This window comes from Myiozetetes cayanensis, unplaced genomic scaffold (assembly GCF_022539395.1).
Source record: "Myiozetetes cayanensis isolate MyiCay16 unplaced genomic scaffold, myiCay2020 scf10, whole genome shotgun sequence".
NCBI classification, from domain to species: Eukaryota; Metazoa; Chordata; class Aves; order Passeriformes; family Tyrannidae; genus Myiozetetes; species Myiozetetes cayanensis.
This window is the reverse complement of record NW_026086605.1, coordinates 12,188,217-12,215,988: the sequence shown is the minus strand read 5'-3', so window position 1 is coordinate 12,215,988 and position 27,772 is coordinate 12,188,217. Positions and strand designations below refer to the sequence as shown.

The following is a 27,772-nucleotide window of genomic DNA, read 5'->3' as shown; positions in this document are numbered from 1 at the left end:
CCTCATTATTCTTCTTCTTATTAAGTTTGCACATAGAGTACCCTCCGTAGATAGCTAACTATTGTCATGCTAATAAAGTGGTCTGAGAAGCGCTGCACACCAGAGGCTGGATCTGTAGAAGCTCATCATGCAGCTTAAATTAACGGCAGCTACAGGCACTCAGGTTCATACGAGGACAAGGCATTACACGATTTTCCCTCGGTGTTTGTCTCATTATCAGATCCCTCTCAGGTCTCTCAGCATCGCCTCAACTGCTGGATCGACTTCCTGCCTGTCACAGCCCAAACCTTTCTCCATGCCTGCTGACTGCCCTTTATCCAGGCAACGGGAACGCCTCCTGCTTCCAGGTGAAGAAACACCACACACTTGGTGGCATACACACAACACAACTATTAAAATACAACCGTACTTCAGGCTGATGAAGGAATCACTTGTGGGAAGAGAAGGTTGTGAGATAAGGAAATTCAAGCCTGTCCCAGTGATTAAATAAGATACCAAAGATACCAAACGCGCAGCACATGAACATCACACCCAACGCCGTAATAAGCCAGAGAGCAGGTCTAGGAACAGTATCGGCCCACAAACAAAATGAAGCCTTCCATCGTCGGTTTTTTGCTGTCAACACGTTCCTCTGAGAGCCACGTCAAAGCCCCAAACCCCAAGAAGCGCTCCCGGCACACCCTTTAGGGGGGGTTTCACAGCCCCTTCAGGGACCATGCGGGGGGGGCTCTGCCTGCGCTGCCAGGAGGAACGCGGGGTACCCCCCCAGCCCCGAGGGGAGACTTTCCCCCTCAACAGGGAACGTCATCCTCGGGCACAGGGCTGGGGAGACCCTCGCTGCTCGGGAAAGCAGAGCAGCAACGAGAGAGGCACGGGGGGTCCTTCAGAGATGAGGATACAGTCAGGATAAAGGGTGCCCTTGCCCCACGCTCCTACTCTAACAGCACACAGAGGACGAAAAGAAAAAACGATTACTCCCTCCCACAAGAAAAGCAGGAGGGTAGGAAGGAGGGCGGGACGAGCGCTCACCCCCGCCCCAGCACGACCCCTGTGCCCCGAGGGGCTGTGGGGGCGCCCCCTCCATCTTGTGCCCGACACCGACTTACCCGCCGGAAGCCTCCGCGCGCTCCTATTGGCTGGCGCCGCCGCCGCCGCGTCACGTGGGCAGGGAAAGCCCCGCCCCCTCCCTCCGCCTCCGCCGTGGCCGCGCCTTTGGCGGGGCGGTGTGCGCGTGCTGCCGGTGCGGCGCGTGCGCACGCGCCGGAGGACGCGGAGGGAAGGGAAGGGAGGTGTGGTCGCGCGCTGTGCGCGTGCGCCGGCGGCGGCGCGCGTCGGGGCGGCGGAGGGGCGCGAGGCGGTCCCGGGCGCGCGGGAGCGGGGGCGCGCAGGCGCCGGGCGGGGGCGGGGAGGGGAGGGCGGAGGGGGCGGGGGCGCCGCCGGTGCCGCCCCGCAGGAAGCGGAGCCGCCCGGGCCCCGCGCCGCGAGAGCGCGGGAGAGGCAGGCCGGCAGCGAGCGGCATCGCTTCCCGCACGCCGTCGCCGCCCCCGGGACGCCGCTCCGTGAGGAACAACCGGCCGCGAGTCGGCAGGGGAGCAGCGCCCGCCCCTCCCTACATCCGCCCCGTCCTGCGAGGCGGGACGTGACCGCTCCCTGTACCCCCGTTCCCGAGCTGCACCGCCGCCCGTCCCGAGGAGGGAGCCCGGCACTTGTTGCCGCGATGGTGCCCGGCCCGGCCGAGTAGGAGCGCGGAGCCCCCCGGGGAGAGGAGCGCAGAGCAGCGGGCACCGAGCCGGCCCCGCCGGGCACCGCGGGGTGTTGTCTGCCCGCCGCACCCGGCGGTGACGGCGCTTCCCGAGCGGCTCCAGGACTCGGGTCTGGGCGCGGAGGTCGCTCCCGGCAGCGCCGCCCGGCCCGGGGGTCCCGGCGGGACCAGGGGGCAGCGCCGCCAGCTCCATTCCCCGGCCCGAGCCAAAATGTCCTTCTTCAACTTTCGCAAGATCTTCAAGCTGGGCGGCGAGAAGAAGAAGAAGCAATACGAGCACGTCAAGAGGGATTTGAACCCTGAGGAGTTCTGGGAAATCATCGGGGAGCTGGGAGATGGTGCTTTCGGTAAAGTGTTCAAGGTAAGGGCGGGCGGCGCGGGTCGCTGGTGTGGCTGCTCATAGCTGGGAAATGACTCGGAGCAGTGGTGCTGCCTTTCAGCGCTGCCTCGGGCTCCCTGTCTGCCAGCCCCGGCCCCTCGGGATACCTGCTGGGAGCGGCGAGTTCGGGACAACTTGGGGCGGAGAGCGCCCGGTGCCCCCCCGGGAGCGGCGGAGGCAGAGCGGGGCATCCCGGCGCCGCTTGTCCACTGAGCCTCGCGAAACTAAAGATAGAAAACTCCTATTAGGTCATTGTCCCGCCTTCTGCTCCACCCTGCCCGCTGCTGAATCGCTCGCTTCCCCTGTATTTTGGGGTTTTTTTGGGACGTGCACAGTGTGGCTTCTGACCTCACTATATTTTCTTGGTGTGAGGTGCGTGTTTGTTTTGGCTTTTTTTCCCTAAGTTTCTGTACAGAAAGAAGCCACTGAACAGTAAAGTCGACTCCTGTGCCTCGTGCGTAGTGTATAGAGCCGAGTTCTCGTCGCTAAATGGGCATTCCCCCATCTTGCTCCATGTGGAGTTGAATTAAATAGTTGCGTTATCTTGGCTTTCACTGTGTGGCAAAATTCCTGTGTTGGATCTCCTAACTTCTCTCCTTTGTTTACTCTTTAAATCTTTAAGTGTACTGGTACAAGTAGTGTTTTGAAGGATGCTTACCTAGAATTTATCAAGCCAAGTGGAGTACAATGACACAGATACAACCCTGCTAATGTTTGACAAGACTGAAGCTTTCAGGCATATCTTCAGCTACTCTGCCTCCTTCTAAAAGGGCGTCAATGCTTCGCGTTTGACTTAGGGATAGTGTGAAAAAACATCATGGAGGGATAAACATGAGAGAATTGGGAACTGACTGAGAATTGGGAATTGAGACTCTGAAGCGGGTTCTTGAGTCTAGCAAAAAATAGCATGAGAATACCATTTACAGTGTTTCTGAGAGCTAATTCGGTCAAGAAACTTCTATATTTAGAGTACTGTATTTGAGAGTTTATGAAATCGGGATACTCATGAAGCATGTGCTATTTTGGGTAGATACTCTATTGTACTGTGGTGTCACCTGTTTGTAAATTTGAGCAGAAGTGCCACAGTCAGTTCAGAATGTTAGGTGGGGTCATTTCACCCAAGGAATTCGTGTTGATGTTCTATTTTAGGAGCGTCTGGTTTATTTAGATATTGGGGTATTACATAGTCTAGATGGTGCTTCTCATGTCACTTTGGAATATTAGAGGTATTTTTTTTCATTAAAATAACTGAATATGTCTGAAGTTACTCTAGAATAAAGTTTGCTGGCTCTAACGTCTCTAATGGCATTTGCAGAGTATTAAAGTTTCTCTTTAAGCTTCATAGTGGAGTTTTGATTCCCATTTTGTGAATATATACCTCAGAAATACAATGCTAAGTGTGTTCTTCTCCCCCACGTGCATTTCCCCTCCTATCCTCAAACCTCTTCTCATGTTTATTTGTAGGCATGTCTATATTAGCAGTAGTACTACTAGAGGAAGGTGTCTGAGCAAGACAGCTCTAAATTTTGCATTTCAGTGTACTTTGTACATAAACAGGAGAAAGTTATTTCACGGTCAGAAATAAGTCTCAAAGTAAAAAATCACATCCAAATGGAAAACAGAGTTAACTCCTGAAATTGGATTTTTCAAAATTAAAGCATGTTTTTAAAAATTGTAGTAGTCAGAATTGCACCTGTGTTTACACGGTTGAACTTAGCAGTTGTGAGAATTAACAGGCACTATTATTCCTGGGAAAAAAATCCCTTTTAAAAAAGAAATCTCTTACTGCTTGAGTTCAGCAGCATTCATTTTGTTTTCATCTAGTATGAGAAGGAGGATTACACACAGATACTGATTGTGCTTGTATTCCTGCATCTGAGTGTGCTTGGCAAGCAACTGTAAAGCAAAGGTGTGTTAGGTTGTTCTTTCATGGATATGCACATCAAATGAGAAACTGCAGGAATAGCCTTTCAATTCCTTCTCAAATTTTGCATTCAAGACTATAAGCTGGAACAAAACTGTCAAATGAGCGAAGACTTTGTCTTTGGATAATGCAAGTGTGGGTGGTTGGAACTCCTTGTTTATTTACAAAAAAATCCCCCACTATCCCAGTGTCAGTTACATTTGCCAAAACTACATTTGCCTTTGTTTAAGATCCTAGGATCTATGTGTGACAGGGTTTTGGCAGATGTTTGTTGAAAGGCAGTTGCCAGATAAATAAGGCTATGTATACTTTGGATTTCTAATAAAAAGTAGGTTAGATTGGTTACATGCTATGATTTCCCATAGAGGAGTATTAGCTTCAGTTGTGTAACTGATCTTCTGGATAAAGTATCAAATATTTAAATAAAAGTTCAAAAGCAACTCTAAAATGATTGACAGTACTGAAACCCTCACTGATTAATTTATTTTAAATTTTAAAATCATTACTTAAAATGCTGTCTAGTGATAATTAGTTTTCTGTACAGCAGTCTTAAGAGTATTGAAAACTTGGGATTCATTCCCCTTCTTCCCAATCAACTACAAGGATCTTGCTTATTTTTTAATACTTTAGCCAAATTGCTAGAAGAGCTTATTTCCTTTGAAGCTGTTTGTTGTAGCGTTCTAAGGCTTTTTGAGTTCTGTCAATTCGTACATTTGTATTCACTAACTTCTAAGTAATGTTTAGAAATACTCTGAGTGTTTCAACTGCTGCTGCAAGTCTCTTGTGATCAGAGGAGCTCTGTAATTGCAGACTACTGATGGCAAAGGTTTATGGCTCTATAGGACTTTTCATTCTGGCCCTTTTCAGCCTCTTCAAAGAGGCCACTTTAGACTGTTTTCTTTTTGCTCTTGGCTAATGAATAATGGTGTAGTTTTCTGTCCTTTTTCAATTTATAGACCCTTGCAGTACTTCAATGTCAGGTGATGGCCCTTGTAAAGAGAATTTCGAGGTTGCTGATGGAATTTTTTTTCCAATCTTTTATTTGCCTTTCATGAATTATTTAGAATTACTGAATGGATTGCTAGAGTTCTGACAGACACTGAAGAAGCGTAGTATTAGCACTGGAGTCTGATTTCAACTTTGAAGTTTGGCAGCTAGACACAAACTACTATCTTACAAAAACAAACCAAAAGCCAAAAGATAGAACAGCTTGAAACTGCTCTTGATTTGATCAGGTTAAGTGTCCTCAAAAAACTTCGACTCTTACTGTAATTGTAAAGAGTTTGCTTTAGAAATTAGTTATTATATCATGTAGCTGTATTGTGTGTTATAGTTCCCTATCGTGTCCAGAATCGGTTCTGTGCACACTGTAAACATTGCTTTAAGGTAAATCACTGTTAGTGTTAACAACTCCCATCAGCTTTAGGCTAGGAAGTTCATGTCTAGATGATGTGAAAACAGACCTTTAAGATGCCTGACTTGAACTGTGGCTCTTCCTTGCTAAAGTTCCTGATGGAGACTCTTTATCATACAGATATACACAATTAATGAAAATGCAAATATCTTCCTAAGTAAACCTTCTGAATTAAATAAAGGGCTGGGACTATATTTCAGTAAAATTTGCCAGCCTTTTTGGTGGTAAGAACATGTTACACTGATGTTTAGTTGGTGTCATCTCTGAGCCCTTCATTAGAGGATACTCCTCCAAGAAATTAACAGACTTTTGGCCATCATTATGATTATTATGAGTACCATCTCTACAAGTATATTAATTTCAAATCTTCTATGGGAACAGGTTTTATAGAGGTATAATATATGTGGCAGTATACCATATATGATACAGGGGATATGTGTATTTATATGGGATGTGTATATATATTTTAATAGAAAGTGACAAATTATTATTAGAGAATCCTTTGGACTTGTCTGGTTTTGAGTTTCATTCATGCTGCTTTGTTTGACTTGGAATATTCTACCTATTTATAGTATCCCATCTAAAATGTTGAAAGCATTGTGTATATAATATTCTCATAGGAATTTGGAAAATGAAATATTTGTATTTCATGTGAAGCTACTAGGACAAGTTTTCCAACTCTGAGCAATGAACTGGTGCTTGGTTAAAAAATCTGTTTTCTTCTTTGGGTTCAGAGAAGAAATGTTGTGGATGCTGATAACCATAATCATGGTGAACAGCATTACCCTAATGCATTATCTGTTGAAAATTGTAACTACATTAAGCATTCATAGATACTTATATTGGCAGTAGTGGCCAATACAAACTCATCTCTGACTGGTGACAGTGGACTTCAGATACAGTGTTTCTTAAAGTCCAATAAAATAATGATGGTGCTTCATTTAGGTTAAGCATTTGTATCTACAATTGAAACAATCTTATCTGTAATGTACCTATAAAACTTTACAGGATAGCTTGTTTGTGCCTTAATGTCTTCTATAGAAGGTAGAAACACATAGAATTTATAAGTAGTGATTTAGTAAAACTGGGCCAATTATATCATTTAATGATTATATGTTCTTAACTCCTTTTAATGTTAAAATGTGAAGTGACTTAGAAGCACTGTGGCTGCTCAGAAGTACTTTTTTGTGTATCACTAACATCACAGCTGATTTTCTAGTCATAGAAAATGCATTAGTTAGTCTGACCTGAAAACAAAGTAAGGACAGAGCAGGGAGGATTTATATTTCCTAGTTTCTCTGGCCTTATAGTACATCGTTCTAAATTCCTGCAGTTGGATATTGCAACTTGAAGTTACCTGAATGATAGTAATGTATCATGCTGCTTCCTAGGATGAACAGCTTTTACATTTGTAACTTAAAAACTCCCAGAAATAGATTTTGACCACTTACTGAATATCTAAGCTTGGAGCACAAATAGGCTGTTTTTTTCCTATGCTTTACCTACCATTTGATTTATGTGGTGTCATTAGTTCCACTAATTCTTCAGAAGAATTTGTTAGAGCTGTTGGAGCTTGGCAGACATTCCTGCATAAATGATACAGTTCCCTGTGAAAGATGTTGATTGAGTTTGTCTGAAGTCCTGTATGTTTGATACTAGTTGGAAGATAAATTCATGTTTGAAAATTGCCAGCCAAATACTGTTCTTCATGAACTGGAAGTTTCATGTGGGACTCTGCCATGACCCTACACCTGGAAAGAAATAGAAAGTGAAAATGCCCTAAATTGAATTTTAATATTTAAGAATGAATCAATAGCGCAGAACTATTGGCAATTTTGATTAAAATTGTTTGCTATACTAAATATGTTTTCTTGTAATCTATTTTTCATTCATAATTGACTATATAAGTTGACCTCTCATTAAACTGGAGCAGTTGCCCTCAGGAGACCTGAATTAATAATATTCACTTAAGTGCCATGGTGCTTTGTTTAGCCATAGAGGCATTAGTAGATAGAGGAGATATGAGAGTCGATTTACTCTCAAGAGAATAATGTATAAGGTGCTAATATTAAATTTTAAATATTTAGTCCAAGTAAAACGAACTAAAACTTTACCTAAAGTTTGCAAAGAACAATGAGCTTTGTAAGAGTAGCCTGAGTACTTCAGGGCTGCTCTGTATTGTCTAGGTGAAAAAAGATGCATGACAGTTCATAGAAGACAAACGATTTTAATCTTGCTGGTCAGCGTGGTAAGTTGCTCTACAATGTTATCTTTATTTTCACACTCTTGCAGTTTTAGCCTGATTAGAAGATACCAGATAAGGAAAAGGCAGTATCAGTGTTTTAAACCCTGGGAAACGTGTGGAGGGTAAAGCTTTGCAGAGCTCTTTACACCTATTTTCACTCCAGCTCAGTTTTCTGAGGAAACTTGTGCAAGAAAGTAATCTATAAATTATAAACAGAGATAAATTTCTTCTTTTAAATGGCTACTTGTAGAAGGCAATGTCTCCTTTCCATTTTGTCTGTAGCAAGGAAATATTGGAAAGAAGCATAACACGTGTGTGTCTCACTTTTTGGACATATTTACATCACTTGGCTTAAAATCAACATCACAATACTTAACTTATGAGTAATGTATTGTCTGTCTGTTGCATTTGGAATTAAAACTGCAGGCAAGTTTGTGGAGGATAAATATAGAATGCTTATGATCAGTCCTTGGTAAGGCAGTCATCTTTTCCAAGGTGTGAACATAGTTACATAAACTGTTTAGATCTCTAAGTAAATAGGAAATCATTATTTGATTTTATTTATGTTTATGAAAGTTCCCTTTGGGTTTTTTCATGTCATCTGATATATCGTATTTTTTGTTTGGACTGTGGTTTCTTGGCTGGAGAGTAAAAATTTGGATTTCAGGCATAAACTAAATGTGACTGTTTAAAGTCAAATAGACGGCAGAGTGAAGCTTCTTGAAGCTGTTCTAACTTGGTAGAATAATTCTTCATATCTGAAGTCATGTACAGTCTATTTAATTAAATAATTCTGATATAGGAGCTAACAAAAAATCTCAAGGCACTATTTTATTTTGGATTTTGTTTTGTTGTTGTTTTGTGGGTTCTGGTGTTTTGTTTGGGGTTTTTATTTTAGGGTTTTGAAGGCTATGTGGTAAACCTTTTGAGTTTAATCTTTGGCAGGGAAGTACTCCTACAGTACTACAATGCCCCAAGTAGTAATAGATTCTGTTGTTGCAGAGCAGTAGTTCAAAAGTTTCTTTTGGTGGAGACTCAAATTCCAGCTTTGACCACCCCATAAACAATATTGAAGCAATAATTTGTTGGGTTTGTATTTGCAAATGCCACAATCCCAATCCCTAGTTTGGGATTTTTCTTTTCTTTTTTTTTTTTTTTTTTCTTTTTGCCTTTTGTTTAAATTGAATGCAGTTATGAATTCCATGTTTTGTGGGCCATGACCCATGATTTGAGAATCTCATAAGATTGTAAACATCATTCTCCTTCAATGACAATTGTGTCTGTGTGAAAGAGGAATGAAATCCTGTAATTAAATCCTCTGATTTGAGATCTTTCCTCAAGACCCTGGTGGCTGAAGTGTCATTTATAAATATTTTTTCGGTCTTTGTTTCCTTGTGCTCCCTCAATAACCTTTAATTATATTCAGATTATGCACAGAGTTGACATTCATAGTGTCTCGCCTCTTTTGCCTATTGTCTTGTTTTACAGTAGCAGCCACGTTACTCAAATACAATGCTCATGCTGTCTTTTCTTTTGGTACTGTTTGGATTGTTCCAGTTTTTCATGTTTAGTGATGGAAAAGCCATGAAATTGACAGTCAGAAAACAGAGCAGACTGAATTAATAGCACAGAAAGCAGGTTGAATTAATAGTACAGAGTAAAAAAAAATAAATGGTGTTTTATAATTTTTCTCCATGACCGTATAAAATACATATTTTCACCCCCCAATTCATTTTTAATGACTTTATAACATGATTACAGTATGGAATGCTGGAAAGAAATTTCAACTGTCAGATATGTCTCAAATATGTCATGTGGGAACACATTTTTTCCACTCAAAAATGGGAAAGAATTTTTTTAGAGAGAAAGAAGACCCAGTACTTGCGGAGTATGTTTGTACAATGTCAGTCAATAAAAATGATATTCAATAAAAGCTAGTAAACTACCTCAAACTACTCTGTAATGGAATTCATACTTCAAAAAAAATTAAGGCTTTACTGTAAATGTTAATTTTCCACTGGCATTTCAGATTTTCTATTGAATATGTTCCATATTCATGATACAAATCAACCAAAATACATGCAGCAGCAGATTTACCAAAAGCAAAAAATAATCACAATAAAACAGTAATGTAGGATTCTTTGTATAATTAATTCACCTACTTAAAATACTGTATTTGATTTTTAGGAATACGTAAAGTTTCTTGAAGGAATTCTAACTGTATGTAAAAGCAAGTGACAATATTAAAGTTATAGATTTTCCTTGGTTTTTTTTACTCTTTTGGATTAAGACGGGCTTTCAGTATTCTGTGGGATCGCATGTGAACATAGAGAGAGGTTAATGTGAAGCAGCTAAGCATGAATGGTGATTTGGAAGCTAAGAAAAAGAAACAAAGTACTTCCCCTTTACGTTGCCATGTTTATATTTTTGAGCCATTTTCTATTTAGGTAATTACCTGTAGCCTAGAGCAAGAAATTGCTCATGAATAGATTCATGCTTGAATCAAGTTCCACACAAAATGTAGCTTTAAGAATGTTCTGTTTACCTGAAGCATGCTATTCTATGATATGATTTTTAAATTTTAATGAATTTTCTATGGAGAAGAATATGAAGAAGTGAAAACTAACCAAATTAATTTGATTAGCATTTAAAATATGCTAAATCTCTCCTTACTGTGGAGGACTAAATGACTGTTACCATAAAGTGTCAGTCTTAAAAATTTATCTCTTGGTCGTTTCAGAAAATCTGAAACTGAAGGAGGCCATAATGAGTAAATAAACTTTATTTTCAGAAAGAATTGTTCTGAGGTTGCATTAATACAGTTCTTCAAAATGAGTGAGTGAACAGAGTGAAGTTTTTGGGGGAACCATTGCTCTAGAACTGAAGTTGTGTCTACATTAGAATTGGTTTACTTGGTAAGGAAGCAGTGGTGAATCTCCATCCTAAGGCAGAATCGTATTTTAATCCATCTAACTTGATAATGAGCTGGGAGAAGACTGTCCCTGTTCTTTCTTCATATCTTTGTGAATAACATTTTAGATCTGAGATTTTTTTTGTGTAAGGGGGACTTTAAGGAACTGGGGTTTTTTCTCTAGAAATGCTTAATCATAGCCATGATTCAGAAACAGTGTTCTGAGGGAAGTTACTGTAACTTTGTTAATGATAACATAGTAACTTGGCAAGATTTTTTGTGTTGAGTTTTATTCTTTCTTTATCCTGTAGGTAATGGTTCTCCAAAAACAGATTCATGCTGTAAACCCAAAGCTTTTCTCTAACACAGGTCTTTATTTAAGATGACTTGTATTTCTAAGCAGTGTTGTACCATGAAAAGAGATAATACTTTTGTAGTCAAAAGGCAGTGAAACCTTAATGGAGAAATGTTAATTGGCTACCTCAGCAAAAATTAGAATGTTGCAGTAAACTCTCTTTTCTTTCACAGCCATTGTCTCAATTAGGATTTATTCCATTCATATGCTGCCTTTTTTTATTTTGTAAAGTTCAGTCATGTTCCTGCCCCACCTTCAGCTTTTCCTGTTTTAATTGAAGAGGCCCAACCTTTTTAATCTGCTTTTTGTAAGACAACTACTTGACCCTTTAATAATTTTAATTGTCCCTCTCATTCTCTTACTTGCTCAGCTTCTGTGGATGCCCCATATCTTTCAGTTCACCATTCAGGCCAGCTGTTCTGTTTTTCATTACTGGATAGTCATGGGTCAGAACCACAGGTCTGTGCAGCTACATTGCACCATGAACTGTGATCATCACTGGGAAATACAATTGGAAGGGTTTGTACAGGGATTATCCTCGAAAAAAATCATCCCAATAATTTGGTGAAATGGGTACTTTCAGAGTTAAGCCAAGCTTTTTTTACTCTTTCACTCTTTCCAAGTAGTTTTGGCTAGTAGTGGAGATGTACTAACCAAGTTTATGAGTAACCTGTCTGCTATTTTTCCTCTCTCCATGGTGGCAAGTCTGAAAGCTTAAAAATCTCCATTTAAACAAGAGTGTCAAGTGTTTCCTACTGACTGGCATAGCTTGTGTACCTGAAAATATTGACTTTGCTTTTGGTTGTAGCAAGAATTTTAAGCTGTGTCTTGGTAGCAAACAGAGATGTTCTGGTCGGCTTAACGACCCACTAAGTTGTCAATTTTGCCTGTTACCCTTAAATAAAAACAAACTAAAAGCCCACACCTGCCCCTAGCATTTAAAAGTGAAATATAAAAATGAACTAATGTAGTGACTTGTTACCTCTCCTGTTTCAATGTTTTATTGATGCTGTTTTGGGACCTCACCTTTGAGCCAGAGCACTATGAAGAGGGATCTTTTGAATCTGGGAAAAGCACTAAAACAGTGTGGAGCTGTGATATTAACTGAAGGTCAACAACAGATGTTCTCAAAGTGGTGCATTTTAATAGCTTTAGTAAGTACAGAAGTGGCTTTGGAATGATGAGTGTCGGGGTCTTTACTGTGACTGTTTTCCACAACAGTTTCCAAAGATGCGAGTCAACGCAGTGAGAATTCTGGCAGTGCACTCTCATTCCCACCTCCTTCCTTGTGACAAGCTTGGTTCTTGCCAACCTCGTGTTGATCTGGTTCAAGGAACTAAGCCACACAAAAGCTGATTGTACATGTAATCTTCTTGGCTACCCAGACCAGCTCACGAGAGGGCCAGACAAGCAACACTGCTAATGTAGAGGAAAACTGACAGGACAGTGTCAGCACTGGCTTAAATAGCCATCAAAGGGAAGCATCAGGGTGGCATGTCGATATTCTGAGGTTGTTAAGGTATATCAGGTGAATGCTTTTTCTCAGGACAAAATAAAAAATCCAATTACTCCTGTTGTACGAGGCATTTGCTGTTAGCAAATGGTAGTTTTGTGAAATGCTGCTGGTGGTGTTATCAGCCAGTAGTTCTGTCCCTCTGCATCACTGAAGGATAATTTTCTTATGTAGGCAGATTTTTAAGTGAAAATTTACTAAAAGCCTCTGTTCCCAATTTTATTTCTAGTGGTGATTCTCTTTTCTACTTTAGGTGTGCTACATAACTGCTAGAAAAGAATGAAAATTTTATAAGACTTCTTATTTGGCACTAAATCTGCCTTGTATAAGGGAAGTTCAGAAACTGAGTTGAGTTTCAGAGTGAGCAGAGAGTTTTGAAGCAAGAAATGGCTTTGATAATTTTCCAAAAGGAATGGAATTCTGCATTTCCTCTTACTGTACAAATACACAACAAAAGATAGTCTTCTGCTTCACAAAGCCTTCAATCTAATAATAAATAAATAAATAAATAACAAAACAACACCTCGAGAGAGAGAGAAGTAGAAGAAGGAGATAAAGCAGTTTTCTCTTGATGAGAACCTCCCCTGAAAAGACATGCAACATCACTTCTTGGGTACATGGGCAAAATAAACCTTTCATAATTCCATTAAAAGTAACATTTCCACACTGTTGGGAGGCAAGAACAGAACTTCCTCCTGAACATCTTGTGTATTTAACTGCCTAATGTTATCATGACACTCAACAGTTCTGTCAGGGGAAGAACAACGTTCCAATGTTGCATGAAAATCTTTTAGTGATAGAAGCTCACAAGTTCATTGGTTGCAAATGTCTGAGTAAAGCAACTGTTTTTCCTTTGCATATTTTGTGCATCAAGCTCTTCAAAGAATTGAAGGGTTTATCTGAATTTGTTTTTAATAATTTTATGAAATAATGCAATTATTCCCATGGCCATTTGTGTTTATCAGTAGCATTCTAGGTAAATTCTGCATGAATTACACTAATCAGTAAGATGTCAAACAGCCAATGCATAAAACATCAGAATTTGAAAAAGACCAGCATCATCAGTATGCTTCTAAATTAAAACTTCTTTTGAAATCTGCTGATAAGTAATAGGATTTGCATTCATATAGTTTCTCAAAGTAGTTGGTTTTCATAATTGGTTAGTTGTTCAAATTCAACAATTAAAACAAGCCAAACAGTTAATCTGGTAGGCAACATCAGAAGCAAGGGTTTCACTACTGTGCTGAATATGAATGAAGTTCACTTACAGAACCTAAGACCTATTTTTGTGGTACTTGACTAGCCAGTTGTCAAGGAATACCAAATGTGTATTCAGATGGCTCTTCCTCATCTCCTGAGATGTCCCACTTGCAGCACCAGGATATCCAGGTCATTGTAAACCCCGTGAGGCACCTTTTGAACTTGCACGTCAGAGATTTCAGCTTGTGTTTGTGCTGTTGTGGGGAGCTTTGGGGTCACGACTTAAGGCACAAGAAAACTACTGGCAAGTCACAGGCTGTACAGGCTTTAAACAGCCTACACCAGCAGAGTGCATTTTGTAATTAATAAAGTTAATTGTAGGACTGAGTTGAAAATAACTTGTTTAAAGGGCACTGAATGATACTGGCTTAACTATATTGATTTCTTTGTTGTTGCCGCTGTCTTTGCGGTTGGTTTCTGTCAGATTGTTTTTAAGATATGCACATAAGGAAGCAATGGCTTCCGTCTAGAATTCTGAATTTTCTGTTCTTTTTAAAATATATTAATACCATAAAGAGAATATGAATTGGTTTCTGTAACAATATTAGTTAAAAGTGAGAAATGATGATGTACAGCTTTTTTAATGAAAGCTGTCTGAAGCTACTCTACTTCTGTCTTTTGTTCCTTCAGAAATAGAGGAAGTTTCATCTTAGCAGACTAGAGCATGTATGGAGCAACAGAATATGTGCTTTGATAGTTTTGCAAGAACTGTTGCCAATTTTAATGTGGTATTGATGTAGTCACATTTCCTTTCCCTCTGCTACAACTGTATCTTTTTGTAAAACACTGAATCTTGAACTACCTATATAGTTTATATTTTTCCCTTTAAATATATGAACTGTACTGTATTTATTGTTCATTTTAGAAGGACAAAGATTGAAACAGGGTGATAATACTTCATTTTGTTTAATTTAATCTTTCCCCTCTGGCTATTTAGCTGTGCTTATTGCAAAATTTGAATATGGCTCACATTGCAGTATCAAATTATACAGAACCTTTTCTCAAATTGCCCATATTTTTGAGCTAGTAAGATGTTTACGCTTAAACAGTTAAGTTACATCTGTTATAGCCCATCATCTTCTGCAATAAATACATAAAATAAATTGTCTTAGTGCAGGTCTTTAAATGCCTTCCTTCTGCTCTATGAAATGTGGTGCTTTTGATAATATTCTTTACTTTTCTGACAGCAAGTTTTTTTAACTTAATTACTGTGCCACATTGCATTTCCATGACTATGTAGTTTCCCTAGTAACATGTCAGAAGGCCTTTGTTGAAGTGTTCTTAAAGTCCAAAGAAATTGTCATTTTTCTTTATTTATTATTTTGTTGACTTGCTCATATCCAGTTAGGAAGGACAGAATTTTCTATGCTCAAGTCAGATGCACTGTTCTGTTTGTTGTTTTGCCATAATGAATAGCTGTGCTGGGTCAGCAAACAGCTGTAGCCATCTTGCATCTGATCTGGCTAAAGACTCTGGGCAGAGCAGATCCCAGTCTTGTTTTGTAACTCAACTCCAAGGAACAGGGTAAGGAGGAACTGTGGGTTGACCTCGCCACTTCATTTAAAAAAAAAAAAAAAAAAAAAAGAGTATTGTAGGTTGGTACATTTACATCTGTGAACATACACTAGTCTGTAAAGTGTGAGTAAACAAAGTGACTGTGTGCTACGTGGAGCTGAAAGACTCAGTGGTGCATCTGTTTGCAGAAAGCTCCAGAGTTTACTTTTACAGCTCCAAATGTCTCCCTGGGAGAAGAGGTTAGCAGGAGTAATGCAGGCTTTCTGGGCTCAAGTAAACTAAAGCTTGTTACAGATGTTAATTGACTAGAAGTAAGATTATAACAGAGCCCTCTCAGGTAAAGGAATCAGAGGTTTCTTAAGTCCTGTGTTCAAGCAAATCATAAAATTGTCATTAACGAGTAATAAAATTCTCGACTCAACCAGGCACGGGGATAATTTTCTGAAGGAAACAGCACTCTATACACAGCTTCAACTCTGACCTGTTTGTCTTAAAAATTCTAGTGCACCACTAAAGTTAGAAATTGTGGATTGATTAAAATCTATTCCTTGATAACATTGTTTCTTGGAACCATTAATTTATGTCATTTGAAAAAAAGGTGTGTTTATTGCTGGAGTAAAGACTGAATTGTAAGCTGTAGTCACTAAAATAAATTAGTAAACATTAAGCGTTATGTTGTTTTCTTCCTAATGACACAAGACTGAATAAATAACTGCAGGATGTTTGTAATCAAAGATGAAGATTGACTGGGTTACTATCCTTTCTGGGAAGTTGAAAGTTAGTTCGAGGCTGACATTGTCTGATGCTGGATAAAACTGAGAAAACCTCTGCCAGCAACTGTTAGTGTCCTCTGCAGATGAAAGATACTGGCAAAGCAGCTTAGCACTGCAGGGATAAATCTCAATTTGTCACACCTCCCCCTTCTCAAGTTTAGGAGTTGGTTGCAGTGCAGAATTGTGTATTTTAATGCTGCTTTCACAAGTAGTATGTACAGTCATTATAACAGAATATAGGAAAAAAATACCAGTCCTTTGCACTTGCACTCTGATACCACCTAATGCCTTAGTTACAAATGTTTTCCCAATATTGTCAGCTGGTTTTCCCTATTGCTTTTATGAAAGCCGTTATGCAGTAAGAGAAAGGAAAATAAGAATGTGGTGTTTAATATAAAACAGCAAAGAATATTTTGGAAATTTTTCTTGTCAGTGTTTAGCAGGTTTTTTCCTTATTTTTTATTCTGTTTTTTAAATGTATTTGCTTAAATAAAAATGATGCTGGAGTCTGATGTAATCTTTTCTGTTAAGTTTCCTCTACAGGACTGTTTCAGTTATTTTGCCGATATTTGCCAGTTCAGTGCAGGTACTTTTCAAATCTGCATATAAATATTCTTTCTGATTTCAGTGGCACAATGCATGAATCAGGATGGGAGCTCTGCTTAGCTAGTGTACAAAATACCACAGAATTAATGAGAATACTTAAAGGGAAACATGAGGTTAAGCATTAAAATTATATTCCATACACCACTCCCAAAAATAACTTGTGGAATCCTCAGAAACCAACTGTGGAGGAAGCAGAAGAACCACAATGAGTACGAAGTACAAGGATAATATTAAAAGAGTGAAGTTGTCATGGAAACAGCTCCAAAAAGCATAGCCACAAAGGCAGCACCAGACCACAGGATCATAAAGATGCTTCAGCAGTCGGGGTTGAACCCTGGCCTCCACTTTGTAAGGAATATTATTTGCTTGTCGAAATGGAGGCACTTTTATCTGCACTTCTATTTCAGGTTTTTTTTCCCTGGCATTAAACAGGGAAGCTGAATTTAATTAACTTCTTTTTAAGTAGAAGAAACTGTATAGTAGGTAACTATGATACATTGCACAGGCACGGAAAATTTTTGGCTGATCAGCTGTAATTCAAGGGTGCATCTTCTTTGGGAGATACTATCCTTTTGAGTAAGTGTTCTGTAACAGTCATTTTGACAAGTTTTAGCATGTATAACTGAAGTTAACTGGTTTTTAATTCCTGGAACGAACCATATCTGTAATTACACAAAAAATGAAACTTTTTTTTTTCATTTTAATTACATTTTCAAACACTGTGCAGTGAAGGCTTGTGCAATATAACATGGCTTCTTTGAAATGACTGGCTCATCTTAATTGCCAGAAATCTGTGAAAATTGCCATCTTCATTGGCTGAACTTGTGATTTATTGTTAAAATTTAATATGGTTTAATATTGCAAAAGATTCTATTTGCTCTTGAATTCAAAATGGTATTTTTGATTACATTTCTCAATGTTTGATGTTAGAATTAGTACTTCCTTTTATCTGACTAGTTAAGGTAGGTTTGTTTTGTTTTTTTTTAACAAAATTCACTAATGAAGAACACCTTTCCATGTTTTTGAAAATAACTTTGAACACTTGATGCTGGTCCATCATGCAGAGGTTTTTGGTTTTAAAATGCACAGGGCAATGTTAAATATAGTATAGTAGACTTATACAAAACAAAGTCCGATGTAGTTGTTCCAGTAGGCCACACTACTTCTTACATTTTTATTTGATAAAACTCTTAAAATCTAAAATTACAGCAGTTTTTTTCCTTGATTCATACGTGTAAGAAAGACTGAGATCACTGCTTTGTGATGGCTCAGAGAAACAGCTCTTGCCTTTGCATTGTACAGGGACAGTTTTTTGATACTGATTACTCAGGCACCATCAGAAAGCTTATATGGAACTAGATCTGACAATCCCAAGTTTACACTAAAGTGGAGCTTTTTATGTGGGGAAAACATCTTTTGTTGAATAGGGATGTGCGTATTTTTCACTCTGACAACTTTGATGGTCTATGATTATGACTACAGTTTGTTAAGAAGAATGAGTCAGAAAGGAAAAGCTTCTTAATTGATTTGTTTTGCTGCTTGCAGAAAATGGGGTTATGTAACATCTCACAAGAGATCAGGCATCAGGAAGAAAGGTGATGAACAATTTTCTGTCTCAGCTTTGTTTCTGGTTGGCTGAACAACAGGCGAAGGGCTTGCTTAACTTTTTTTGAGTTGTAAAATAGTGTTTAATTCTAAGCTGCATTGCGGGAGAAGAGCTGCACAGCTGGGAAGGAAACATTTACTGGCAATAAGAAACTGAAACAGTCCCTCACAACCAAGGCTGAAACTTCATATTGGTCATCTGAAGATGAAAGGCTACTGGTTATCTCTGAGCTGTAATCCTATTACTCTGGAGCGGTGGCTCTGCTCTCCCTGCTCTCCAAGGCTGGGAATATGCAACTTCTTGGCCAAGTGCCCATAGTGCCTTTTAATATTCTACTCTCAGACTCCTCACAAAGCTTATGCCCCTGGAACTTATATTTAGTTATATGATACTGTACAAAAATCCAGGATTGTTAGGGAGGAGTTACTAATTCCACATACTTGCAGGTCCTGGTTTTCTGTAGAATGGTTATTCGTCTTTCTTGTGCTGAGATATTTTCATATTTTTACATTTTTGTGGATTAGATGTGTATTGCCATTTTAGTGTGAGGGATTTAGGTTCAGAGAGAAATTAATTTACAGGTTCTAATTTTAGAGATCATTTATTCTATACAAACCTGTAATCCATCCTGATCAAAGTACTTTAACTTAAAATTGTGTTTTTCTGTGCATTGTCTGCTAATGAGACTGTACCATCCATTGCAGGAACCATGCTGTAACATTCTCTCACTCTGTAAGTTAAAATGTTTGCTGCAGTAACCTTAAATAATAATCCAAATAGAAGTTTTGGTGAAAGGATTGCAGTATTTATGTATAGTTGCATATAGTAGTTAATAATATCCATGTCATATTGGATTAGTCACATCTTGAGGGAATGAGTTATTCCAATTCAGTTTTCATCCATTATGTATGTATCTTTTGAAAAGATCAAATTTTGTTAATGAATCTTTCCTCCCCTTTCTTCCTTGTCTCCACATAACCATTGAAAATGCCAATTTGGATTTCTTAGCACGGGACTGAAGCTTAAATTGTCTATCATAGAAGCAGAATCGAATGTATTTTAAGCAGAGCATTTGGAATAACTTGAATTGGTAGCTGAGAGCTAAAATATAGGAGGAAACTGCAGCCACTTAGAGGATCTGCCCTTTCAAAATATGTCCTGTGACATGAATGGCAGGTTGACTTTAAATGTTGGTGTGGCCAAATGCAGAATGAGAGTATGCAAGTCAAAGCTGCGTCTACACAATCATTTTTGCTCCTGCTCTGACCTTTGGAGAATGTTTTGTGGCAGAAGAAAGACTTGAGCCTAAGTGTAGAAAAAACAAACATGCCCACACAAAACTGTAAATGCTTTTTGTTCCTCTTAATCCAAAAGAGAGTTTTTTTTCCCCATAGCACAGTGAGTCATAAATCTTGTGCATGATCAGTAAAATCCTTTCCTACGCAGTTCAAAAGAACGAATTTCTTATGTACTTCTTACAGCAAGTGACATAGATGAGTATTTATTATTGAGTGCATTGTGGGGTGGAGATGAATATTGTCTTATTCAAGAAGAACTTTAAAGTAGATAATTTTTGTTCAGGTGTAATATTTTATCAGTCCTCAGAAATACCCAGTGGAAATATGCTACTTCTAAAGCTTTTTCCTGTTAAAATTTGGAAAAAAAGTCTGGATCTAGACCTACAAAATTTTACTATCTTTAGTCAGAACAAAGCCAACCATTTGTTTTGTTTATAATTGTTGAGATGCTCGTAAAGATAATCATATTGTGTCTAATAACTTCTGGTTTGTAATGAGGTGTTTTAATAGAGCTACTACAAGAAGGAAGTCATAGAAACTTATTCAAAGCAGATTTCTAGTTCCTTCAAGCAAAAGGATCTGGGAAAAAACAAACCCCAAAGTGTTCAGTCAATAGAAAAAAGCAATAGGTGCTGTAAATGCAGCAAACTCCCAGGTGTGTAATCATGAAGGTGAACTTACCAATGCCTATCTTGATCAGAAGTGAAACTGAATCAGAAAGCAGTAACATCTGGTATTGATTCCTGATGTAGATAGTTCTATTTAAAAAAAATATTGTTGCCATTCTATAGTTTGCAAGCAAATTTGTGTAAAAGTGATTTTCAGATTTTTTTTCATTTTAAGTACCTTTCTTTAAGGTACAGTGAAGAGTGTCCATGCATGTTTCAAAAAAGTACATTTACGGTTAAAATTTGAATTCTTTAGAAAGGGGCTTTAAAGACCATTTTTCTGCACATGTGAAGCCAGCAAGTCTGTTTCTGTTTTGATCAGACATCTGCTTCACTTCTCATGTTTAATTTAGAGTCCAGCTCTAGAATAGGAAGGTTGGTCTTTGATTCTTGCTATAAAGCATGAAACCAAAACAAATGATGTTTGTGTTACTAAGCAGACCTTTTCCTTTTTATTATCAGAACGTGTGTTGGAAAATTTCTCAGTAGTTTGTTTTCAAGTAATGTTACACAGATTCCTTATCTTTGTTGTTAAACATGGGAGGGCAAATATTGAGGTTGGGAAGATTGGTTGTTTTTTGTTTTGGAAAGAATACTGAGATAAAAAGAAATGTTACAGAAAACCTTAACCCTCAACAGGAGATGAATTGGCTGGGACTGTGCTTAGAAGTGTGTTTTGCTGTTAGTGCTATTTTACTGAATATTATTATAAATGTTTATCTTTAAATATTTCATTATCTTTTGCCACATTGAGAGAATTATTTATAGCTGTGAAAGTAATAATATTTAGACTTTGGAAATCATTCTTAAGGATTATCACTTGCTGTCTGATAGCAACTTTTTTCTGGTACTGGTATAAAGAGATTGGGTAACAAAACTCAGGTTTTGGGATTCTTGCTGTGTTCTGTCCTGGGATTATCCCAAGTAGGTTTGGGCCCTGTGCATCAGAGACAGGATGAACCACTTTGTGATGCTTCACATCAGGAGTTGGAATTGCCCCTGCAGGTCCTTGTCTTCTGCTGCTTTGGAGAGATCCTGTGTCCCTGCTTGCCATTTAATTTCATTTGAATGTCAAAAACTCAGAGGAGTAAACACAGGCCTCTGCTTCATGGTCTTTACTTATAACAGGTGAAGTAGAGTTTGATTCAGAGGCAAAAGATAAGATAACCACTGGAAATGCCCTGACAAAGTAGTGTTTTTATGATGGCTTGAGAAAAATATACCTTCTTGTTTAAAGTTTACTGCAACTTGGAATTTAGTGTTCTTTCAAAGATAACTTACAAGAGAATTATTAGAGAGCGTATATAATTTTGTGTTTGCGTATATGTATTCACATGTATATAGACTGTGTGTTTAGTATTTGCTTTATCCCCCCTCATATTAAAAAAATAAAATCTTACCTTGCCTAGTTTAGCTATATTAGTTTTCAACAATATTCTGTGAATAAGTACTATTTGCAGTTACTGTTTTCTGAAGTGTTTTACTGTTTCAATAAGTCATCCTAATTGCTTGTCATTTCTTATGTTTGAAAAAAAACCTAAAGAATATTTAAATGCATAGCAGAAATGTTTGGGGGTTTCTTTCCCTTGGTTTTGTTTGCCCTTTCCCTGTTTTACTGGTTCTGTAGTTGACCATATCACTGCAGCAATTCCAGCTCCCTCGTCTTAGGGTGAGAAGTAGTAAAGTAGAGGTTGGCAGCATTTACAGCATTCCACTCTCCATGAGTCCCCATCTGTGGGAGTCCTCCCAGACTTCTGAAGCGAAGAGAGCAAAAAACCCAGACAAACTAATGATGGCTTGGCAGCTCTTTAACCTGGGAGCTTGCATACAGCCCCTGGCTGAAGAGGAGCAACCTGCTGGTTCCTGGTCGAGGATCAGGTTCTCTGTGTGGCTTTGGGAACAGCGGTGCTGCCACAACGTGGGGACTGTCAGAAGGGCAGAAACAGAAGGTGGAGGCTACTTCATACTCCTTGCCAAGTGTTAATAGATGGTGTTTTGGGGAGCAGCACAAAACTCCATCGTAGTACCAAGCTGTAGTGACCCTAAAGCTGTTGAGTGTATGGGGTTTAAAGAATGTGACAAGAATTAAGTATTTCTACATTCTTGTCTTTCATTGTTTCTCAACCCTAGGAAAAGTTATTAAACCCTTTTTCTGCTAGATTTTATCTGCTCTTTAATATGCAGATGTTCTCTTTTTGTAAAGAAAGAAGCTAGAGGCAGGAAAACAGCTACAGAACTGTCGGGAGAGGGTTGATTTATTTGTGGGGGTTTTTGCTGGTGCCAGTTATCTGGTGAAATTCATGTAGATGTGTTTGCTGTGACTCTTCTTTTACAGGCTCAGAACAAAGAAACGAAAGTTCTGGCTGCTGCAAAAGTGATAGATACTAAATCAGAAGAAGAACTTGAAGATTACATGGTGGAGATTGATATTTTAGCATCCTGTGATCATGCTAATATTGTCAAGCTGCTAGATGCTTTCTACTATGAAAACAATCTGTGGGTAGGTATTTTTCCTTCTCTAAGTGTTTTTACTTATTTCAAAAGGTTATTGAAATTACAGTTTTTTCTTTATTAAAAGATCATTTGTCAATCACATTTTGTCTGGGATGTCAGTATTGGGATAACTATTCAGTTTCAAAACTAATTCTTAAATTGTGAGTATGACTTAGGAAATTGTCACTGTAAAATTGTACTACACTGAGTCATTTGGTCAGGGGGTTGAATCTAAAATGTGGAAATTAGCAGTTCATTTTGCTGTACTGAGAGAGTTCTTAATTGATGCTTATTTGTAGCAGCAGGACTCAGATTTTAATTACGTTAGTACAATTTAGAGTGAGATTCAGAATCCATACCTGAAAAATAAATAATGTACTGAAAAGGTCAGCCTGTGAAGTATGTATTTTAGATATGAGTGAATCTATTGGCACTTCCAGGAAGGACAGTTTACCACTACTTGAACCATAATTAATTTACTTAAACCTGAGGTATTAGAACCTTGATGTGTGGTGAGCATTCATATGAGTACACGTCACTCCTCTGCTATATCCTGTATGTTCACTGGAATAGCTTTAGCTATGACAATACAGTTTTTTCTTCTAGGTGATCCAGTGCAATATTTAAAAGTGCTTTTGGAATTGTACAAAGAAATACGTGCTTGGTTTTTTTAAAGAGTTTATACTTCAATACCTAAAACGAATAAAAATTTTCTTTGGAAAATAAGCTTTATCCTTTAGCCATGAAAATGATGGACGTGTAATATCGTATTTCCTCATTTACATTTATTTTGCCAAGCTTAAAACTTTGTGATCTTCATGCAAAGTAAAAGGATATTGTATGAAACAGTGGAATAGTGAAAAATATCCTATAAAAAAGATCAGTATGAAAGCAAGTATGCATAGAGACAGAATATGAAACTGAGTGGATAGGTTTTGCTGGCAGAATGAAGATAGAAGAGGCTTAAATAGTTTGAAAATAAAGTTGTAGCTACATAGTTACAGTGAAAAGCAGGGACATGAAAGCAACAAAGAGAAACCTTAATGATGTAAGTAAACTGAATTTAGTGCAGTGGAAAAAAGAGAAGAATGATAGTTGGGCATAAAATAGTACACTTGCTTTATGGGTTTGGAAACATGATTTCTTTATCAAAGAGACCTTTGTCAGCTCAAACAGCAAATTTAGAGAAATTTCTTATTTACAGTTTCCCACACTTGACTTACTTGGCATGTAGAAGCATGTAAATGGAATAATGTTTAAAGGACTTACAAAGAGTTGCATTATATAATACATTTGTTGGTGTCATTGTTGTGGGGATTAATTGCTACAGTAATTTGAAGTAATATGTGACATAAGTGGTGTATATATAATTGTTATGGTATAAGGTATAGTTTGAGATTTCCTCTTTTATGGGCAATTATACTCTGATTTTAAAATTACTCTAAAGAAAGCAAGTAAGATATTATTTCTCAGAATATTGACTGACTGACAAGAAATACTCATTATCTGTCAGGCTGAAAATTACAATTTAATGTTTAAAGTTCAGATTAAAGAAAAAACACATATGGAAGAGTGGGATATCAATCTTGAATGACCTTTCCTCTTTCTTGCTCTCCTCATTCCCTTTGCCTACCCTCTTTTTCCTTTGTGTATGTACATTCTGTCCTTTGTGTCAGCGTAGTTTGTACTCCAAAAGAGTTGCAGTTTATTTTCATTTCAAAAGCAACTCAGAACTGGAGATGGACTTGTTCTAGTATATTCTGGGATAAAAGCCTTGATGTATTGTAGGCATGAATGGAAATGAAGGAAAATTAATGTAAACATCTGAATTTAGTAATTTTCTTTGGCTTTTAACAGTATTTTTCTGTATTTTCATCTTGTCTGAAACAATATAAGAGATAGCATCTGCTAATGGAAAATCATTTAGCTCTTGGACTTTTCAGTCAGGGAGATTATAGTATAGAAGTAGAACTTAATAATCAAGAAATGAGTTTGCAGAGATTATGTAAATCACATTACAAGGAGTAGGTTTAAGCTGACTGTTTCATTATGTTTTAAAAGTTTTTATTATGCTATTTTATATTTGAATTAAAACTTTTGTCTGAGGATCTCCAAGTATTTTGCAAATAATTTGCTTGAGCAGCACAGCCCTACTTTTAGCTGGGTAACAATACCAATATTTTGCAGGTTAGTAAAGTAATTTGTAGAGGCAAAATAGTCTGAAACTCTGACCTACCAGTAATGCTCCCTTAATCAATGATTCGGTTCAGTGGAACAGTTTAATTTCTAATTTCTGTATTTTATTTGTTTAAACACAGATCCTGATCGAATTTTGTGCAGGAGGAGCTGTAGATGCAGTCATGTTGGGTAAATAAATTGTTTCAAATAATAAAGTTAACACCTTATAATTATAATATATATTCTAAGAGATATTTCATATGAGTATTGTTTTGATATGCAAATATTTCTGTAATTGTTGTGCTATATATGTTAAACGTTGGGGTTTAGAAATTAGTATTTACACCTATACCTATGGACATTGTAACTTCTTAAATTAGATTTATTTTTCTCTCAGTTTTAAAGTGTTTATTTACTTTCTAACAACATTTTTGTTTGTATCCTTTGAGTAAATGTGAAGAGTTGTTGTCATATGCTTATGAAGCTCTCTGTTGTTATAACATAGTCTGTATGAGCCCTTTTCAGGTCTCATTCTTCCTTCTCCACTGCCACCTTCCAAATCAAAGGTTGTGATAATTCTTTATATTGCATCTACCTTAAAGTTAGATTTTTCTGTGCTTATTCCTCACATCAGGTGAATACTAATACCATTTCAGTAAAGGATCTGGTCTTTAGCATCTCTGTGTACCACACAGAAGAATCAGTCTCTAAACTGTATAGCTTTTTCACAGATCAGATAGGTGGGTGTGCATAACTGATAATGAGGAGGGGTTTGGGTTCAAGGCATGAAATTTTTACTGAAAGGAGCGAGTATTATAAGATAGAATTTTTTTCTGACACGTGATGTTTAGAACCTGTCAGATAAATTAATTTTCACATATATTACTATGCTGATTGCTACGAACACATAACGTAAAATGCAGAAATGTTGTGATTATTTCTGTCTCTGTCTTGTAGAGCTTGAAAGGCCATTAACAGAGCCACAGATCAAAGTGGTGTGCAGGCAGACACTGGAAGCACTGAACTACTTGCATGAAAATAAGATCATCCACAGAGATCTAAAGGCTGGCAATATTCTTTTCACATTAGATGGAGACATTAAACTAGGTAAGCACGTTGCATATACAAGACTTTCCCAGAACTTGGCATGGTCTTTTAATTGTGTTTTCCTCAGGCTGTAGTTTGTCAGAGTTCAGTATTTGAACTGAAATACCAATCTGGCAATGAGGGATTTTTCAAAAGCAAGTGGTTTGCTACTATCAAGTCAAAAAAAGAGCTTGAACAAATATCCTGACGATACTTAGCCCATCTTTAACACGTCAAAATCAGCGAGGGTAGGAGTTGTGTCAGCATCTGCACCAAGTTGCCTACAGTCAGACACAGCTCCTACTGTTTCTTAGTATAACATTCTTACTTACAGTTACCTTTACTGTGGTAACATCAGAACTTCCCTTTGAAGTTGTTAGTTTGGAAAATGAACATTCTTTAATATCACCAAAAACCAGTAGCCAGTACTGTTGTCTCTCCTTTTATTGAGAGAGGAGTAATTATCTTAATTACTTATCTTAGTGTTTCTGTGCCTTTGTCAATTGTTTGTTACACTGAAATTAGGACAGAACTGTCTGGAAGGAAATTAATACGAGCTTGCTATTGTTGATTCCTGTTTTTCTATTCTGAATTTAAGAGTCATCCACATTTTCACTCTGATGTGATAGGGAATCCATGAGGATTCCTCCATACAGAACTGACAAAGGACTGCTGGTGGTGAATAGCATCCCTTCATTGAGCCAGGAAAGGAGAGGAATTATCTGGATCCACTTTGTTTCAGGGGCAAATGTGTATAAGCTGTCAGCCTTTACAGTGGCTCTATCCATGTTTCCATGACATTGCAGCTCACGCTCACGTTTCAGAACCTTCTCTCTGCGTGGGCTGTGTGATTAGGTGTATTTCTTTGGAAGCACGTTACACAGGGGGTAAAGGTAAGGAGAATCAGAATATCAGCACAGTGAACTGGGGCTCTGAACTCCCAGCCTTGCTACAGACGATCCTTGTAAATGTAAACAAGGTATGTCCGAAGTCAGAAATGTCTGCTGCGATTGCAGAGTCTCAGCAAGGTTCAGGGCATCATCTCTGGTAAGAAGTTGGGAATATTTAAGAACTTGCTTTGCTCTATTGATCAGTTTAGTGTGTCTGTGCTTTCTGCATGGATCCCCTTGCACAAAACTATTGCTTGTACATCTACTCCTTGCATCTGCCTTTCTTTTAATCTGCAAAGGACATGTAACTTTATTGTTTTAGCTTTTTCTACAAACCCTGAAGATTTAGTGATGGACTGGAGGCCATAGGCCTTATTTTTAAATGTAATATAATAGAACTGCTATCTTAGATTCTTAGTACTGCTGTAAAAGAAACCACAGATCATAGCAGGAGTCTCATGGTCAGAGCGAGTCATTTGTTTCTGTTCATCTCCTCACATGACCTGGCTTCTCCTCACACAGACTTGGAACTCTTTTAAGGTTTTGTCAAGCTTAGCTGATACACAGCACCTTGCATGCTTAAGATACTACTTAACAGTTCAGACCACAGGGAGGTTTCTTCCACACTTACATTTAGTGATGCATTCAGGATTGCTAATTAAGATTTCTGCAAAAAAGATTTGCTTTTGCTTTGAAAAGTGTACAACATGATTTGAAGGAGCATTTTACTACTTTTAAACTATTTGTATTTTGATTCTGCTATACACAGAAATGGGTAATTCCTTGTTGTACAGATACGTAAATGACAAATTTCCTTCATTGCACTTTATTTGTATAAGGATTTGAGTTTTATTATTTCAATATCTCTAGTCCTTCAAGATTTCAGATTTTGCATT

The 27,772-nt window shown here is 38.2% G+C and overlaps 2 protein-coding genes across 3 annotated transcripts in view; one reads left to right on the top strand and one right to left on the bottom strand.

Moving 5' to 3' along the window:
• STN1 (STN1 subunit of CST complex) overlaps positions 1-1,211 on the bottom strand; it is a 48,952-nt gene extending 47,741 nt beyond the window's left edge. Inside the window, exon 1 of the mRNA XM_050305222.1 lies at positions 1,107-1,211. The gene's annotated coding sequence lies outside the window, so the exon portion shown is untranslated. The remainder of the gene's footprint in view (positions 1-1,106) is intronic.
• Positions 1,212-1,457: 246 nt separating this feature from the next.
• SLK (STE20 like kinase) overlaps positions 1,458-27,772 on the top strand; it is a 50,915-nt gene continuing 24,600 nt past the window's right edge. For both annotated transcript variants that reach the window (XM_050337764.1, XM_050337755.1), the window contains exons 1-4: positions 1,458-2,123; positions 22,565-22,729; positions 25,041-25,089; positions 25,858-26,007. In XM_050337764.1, the coding sequence (XP_050193721.1) occupies positions 1,974-2,123; positions 22,565-22,729; positions 25,041-25,089; positions 25,858-26,007 (514 nt within the window). In that variant the 5' untranslated portion in view covers positions 1,458-1,973. The remainder of the gene's footprint in view (positions 2,124-22,564; positions 22,730-25,040; positions 25,090-25,857; positions 26,008-27,772) is intronic.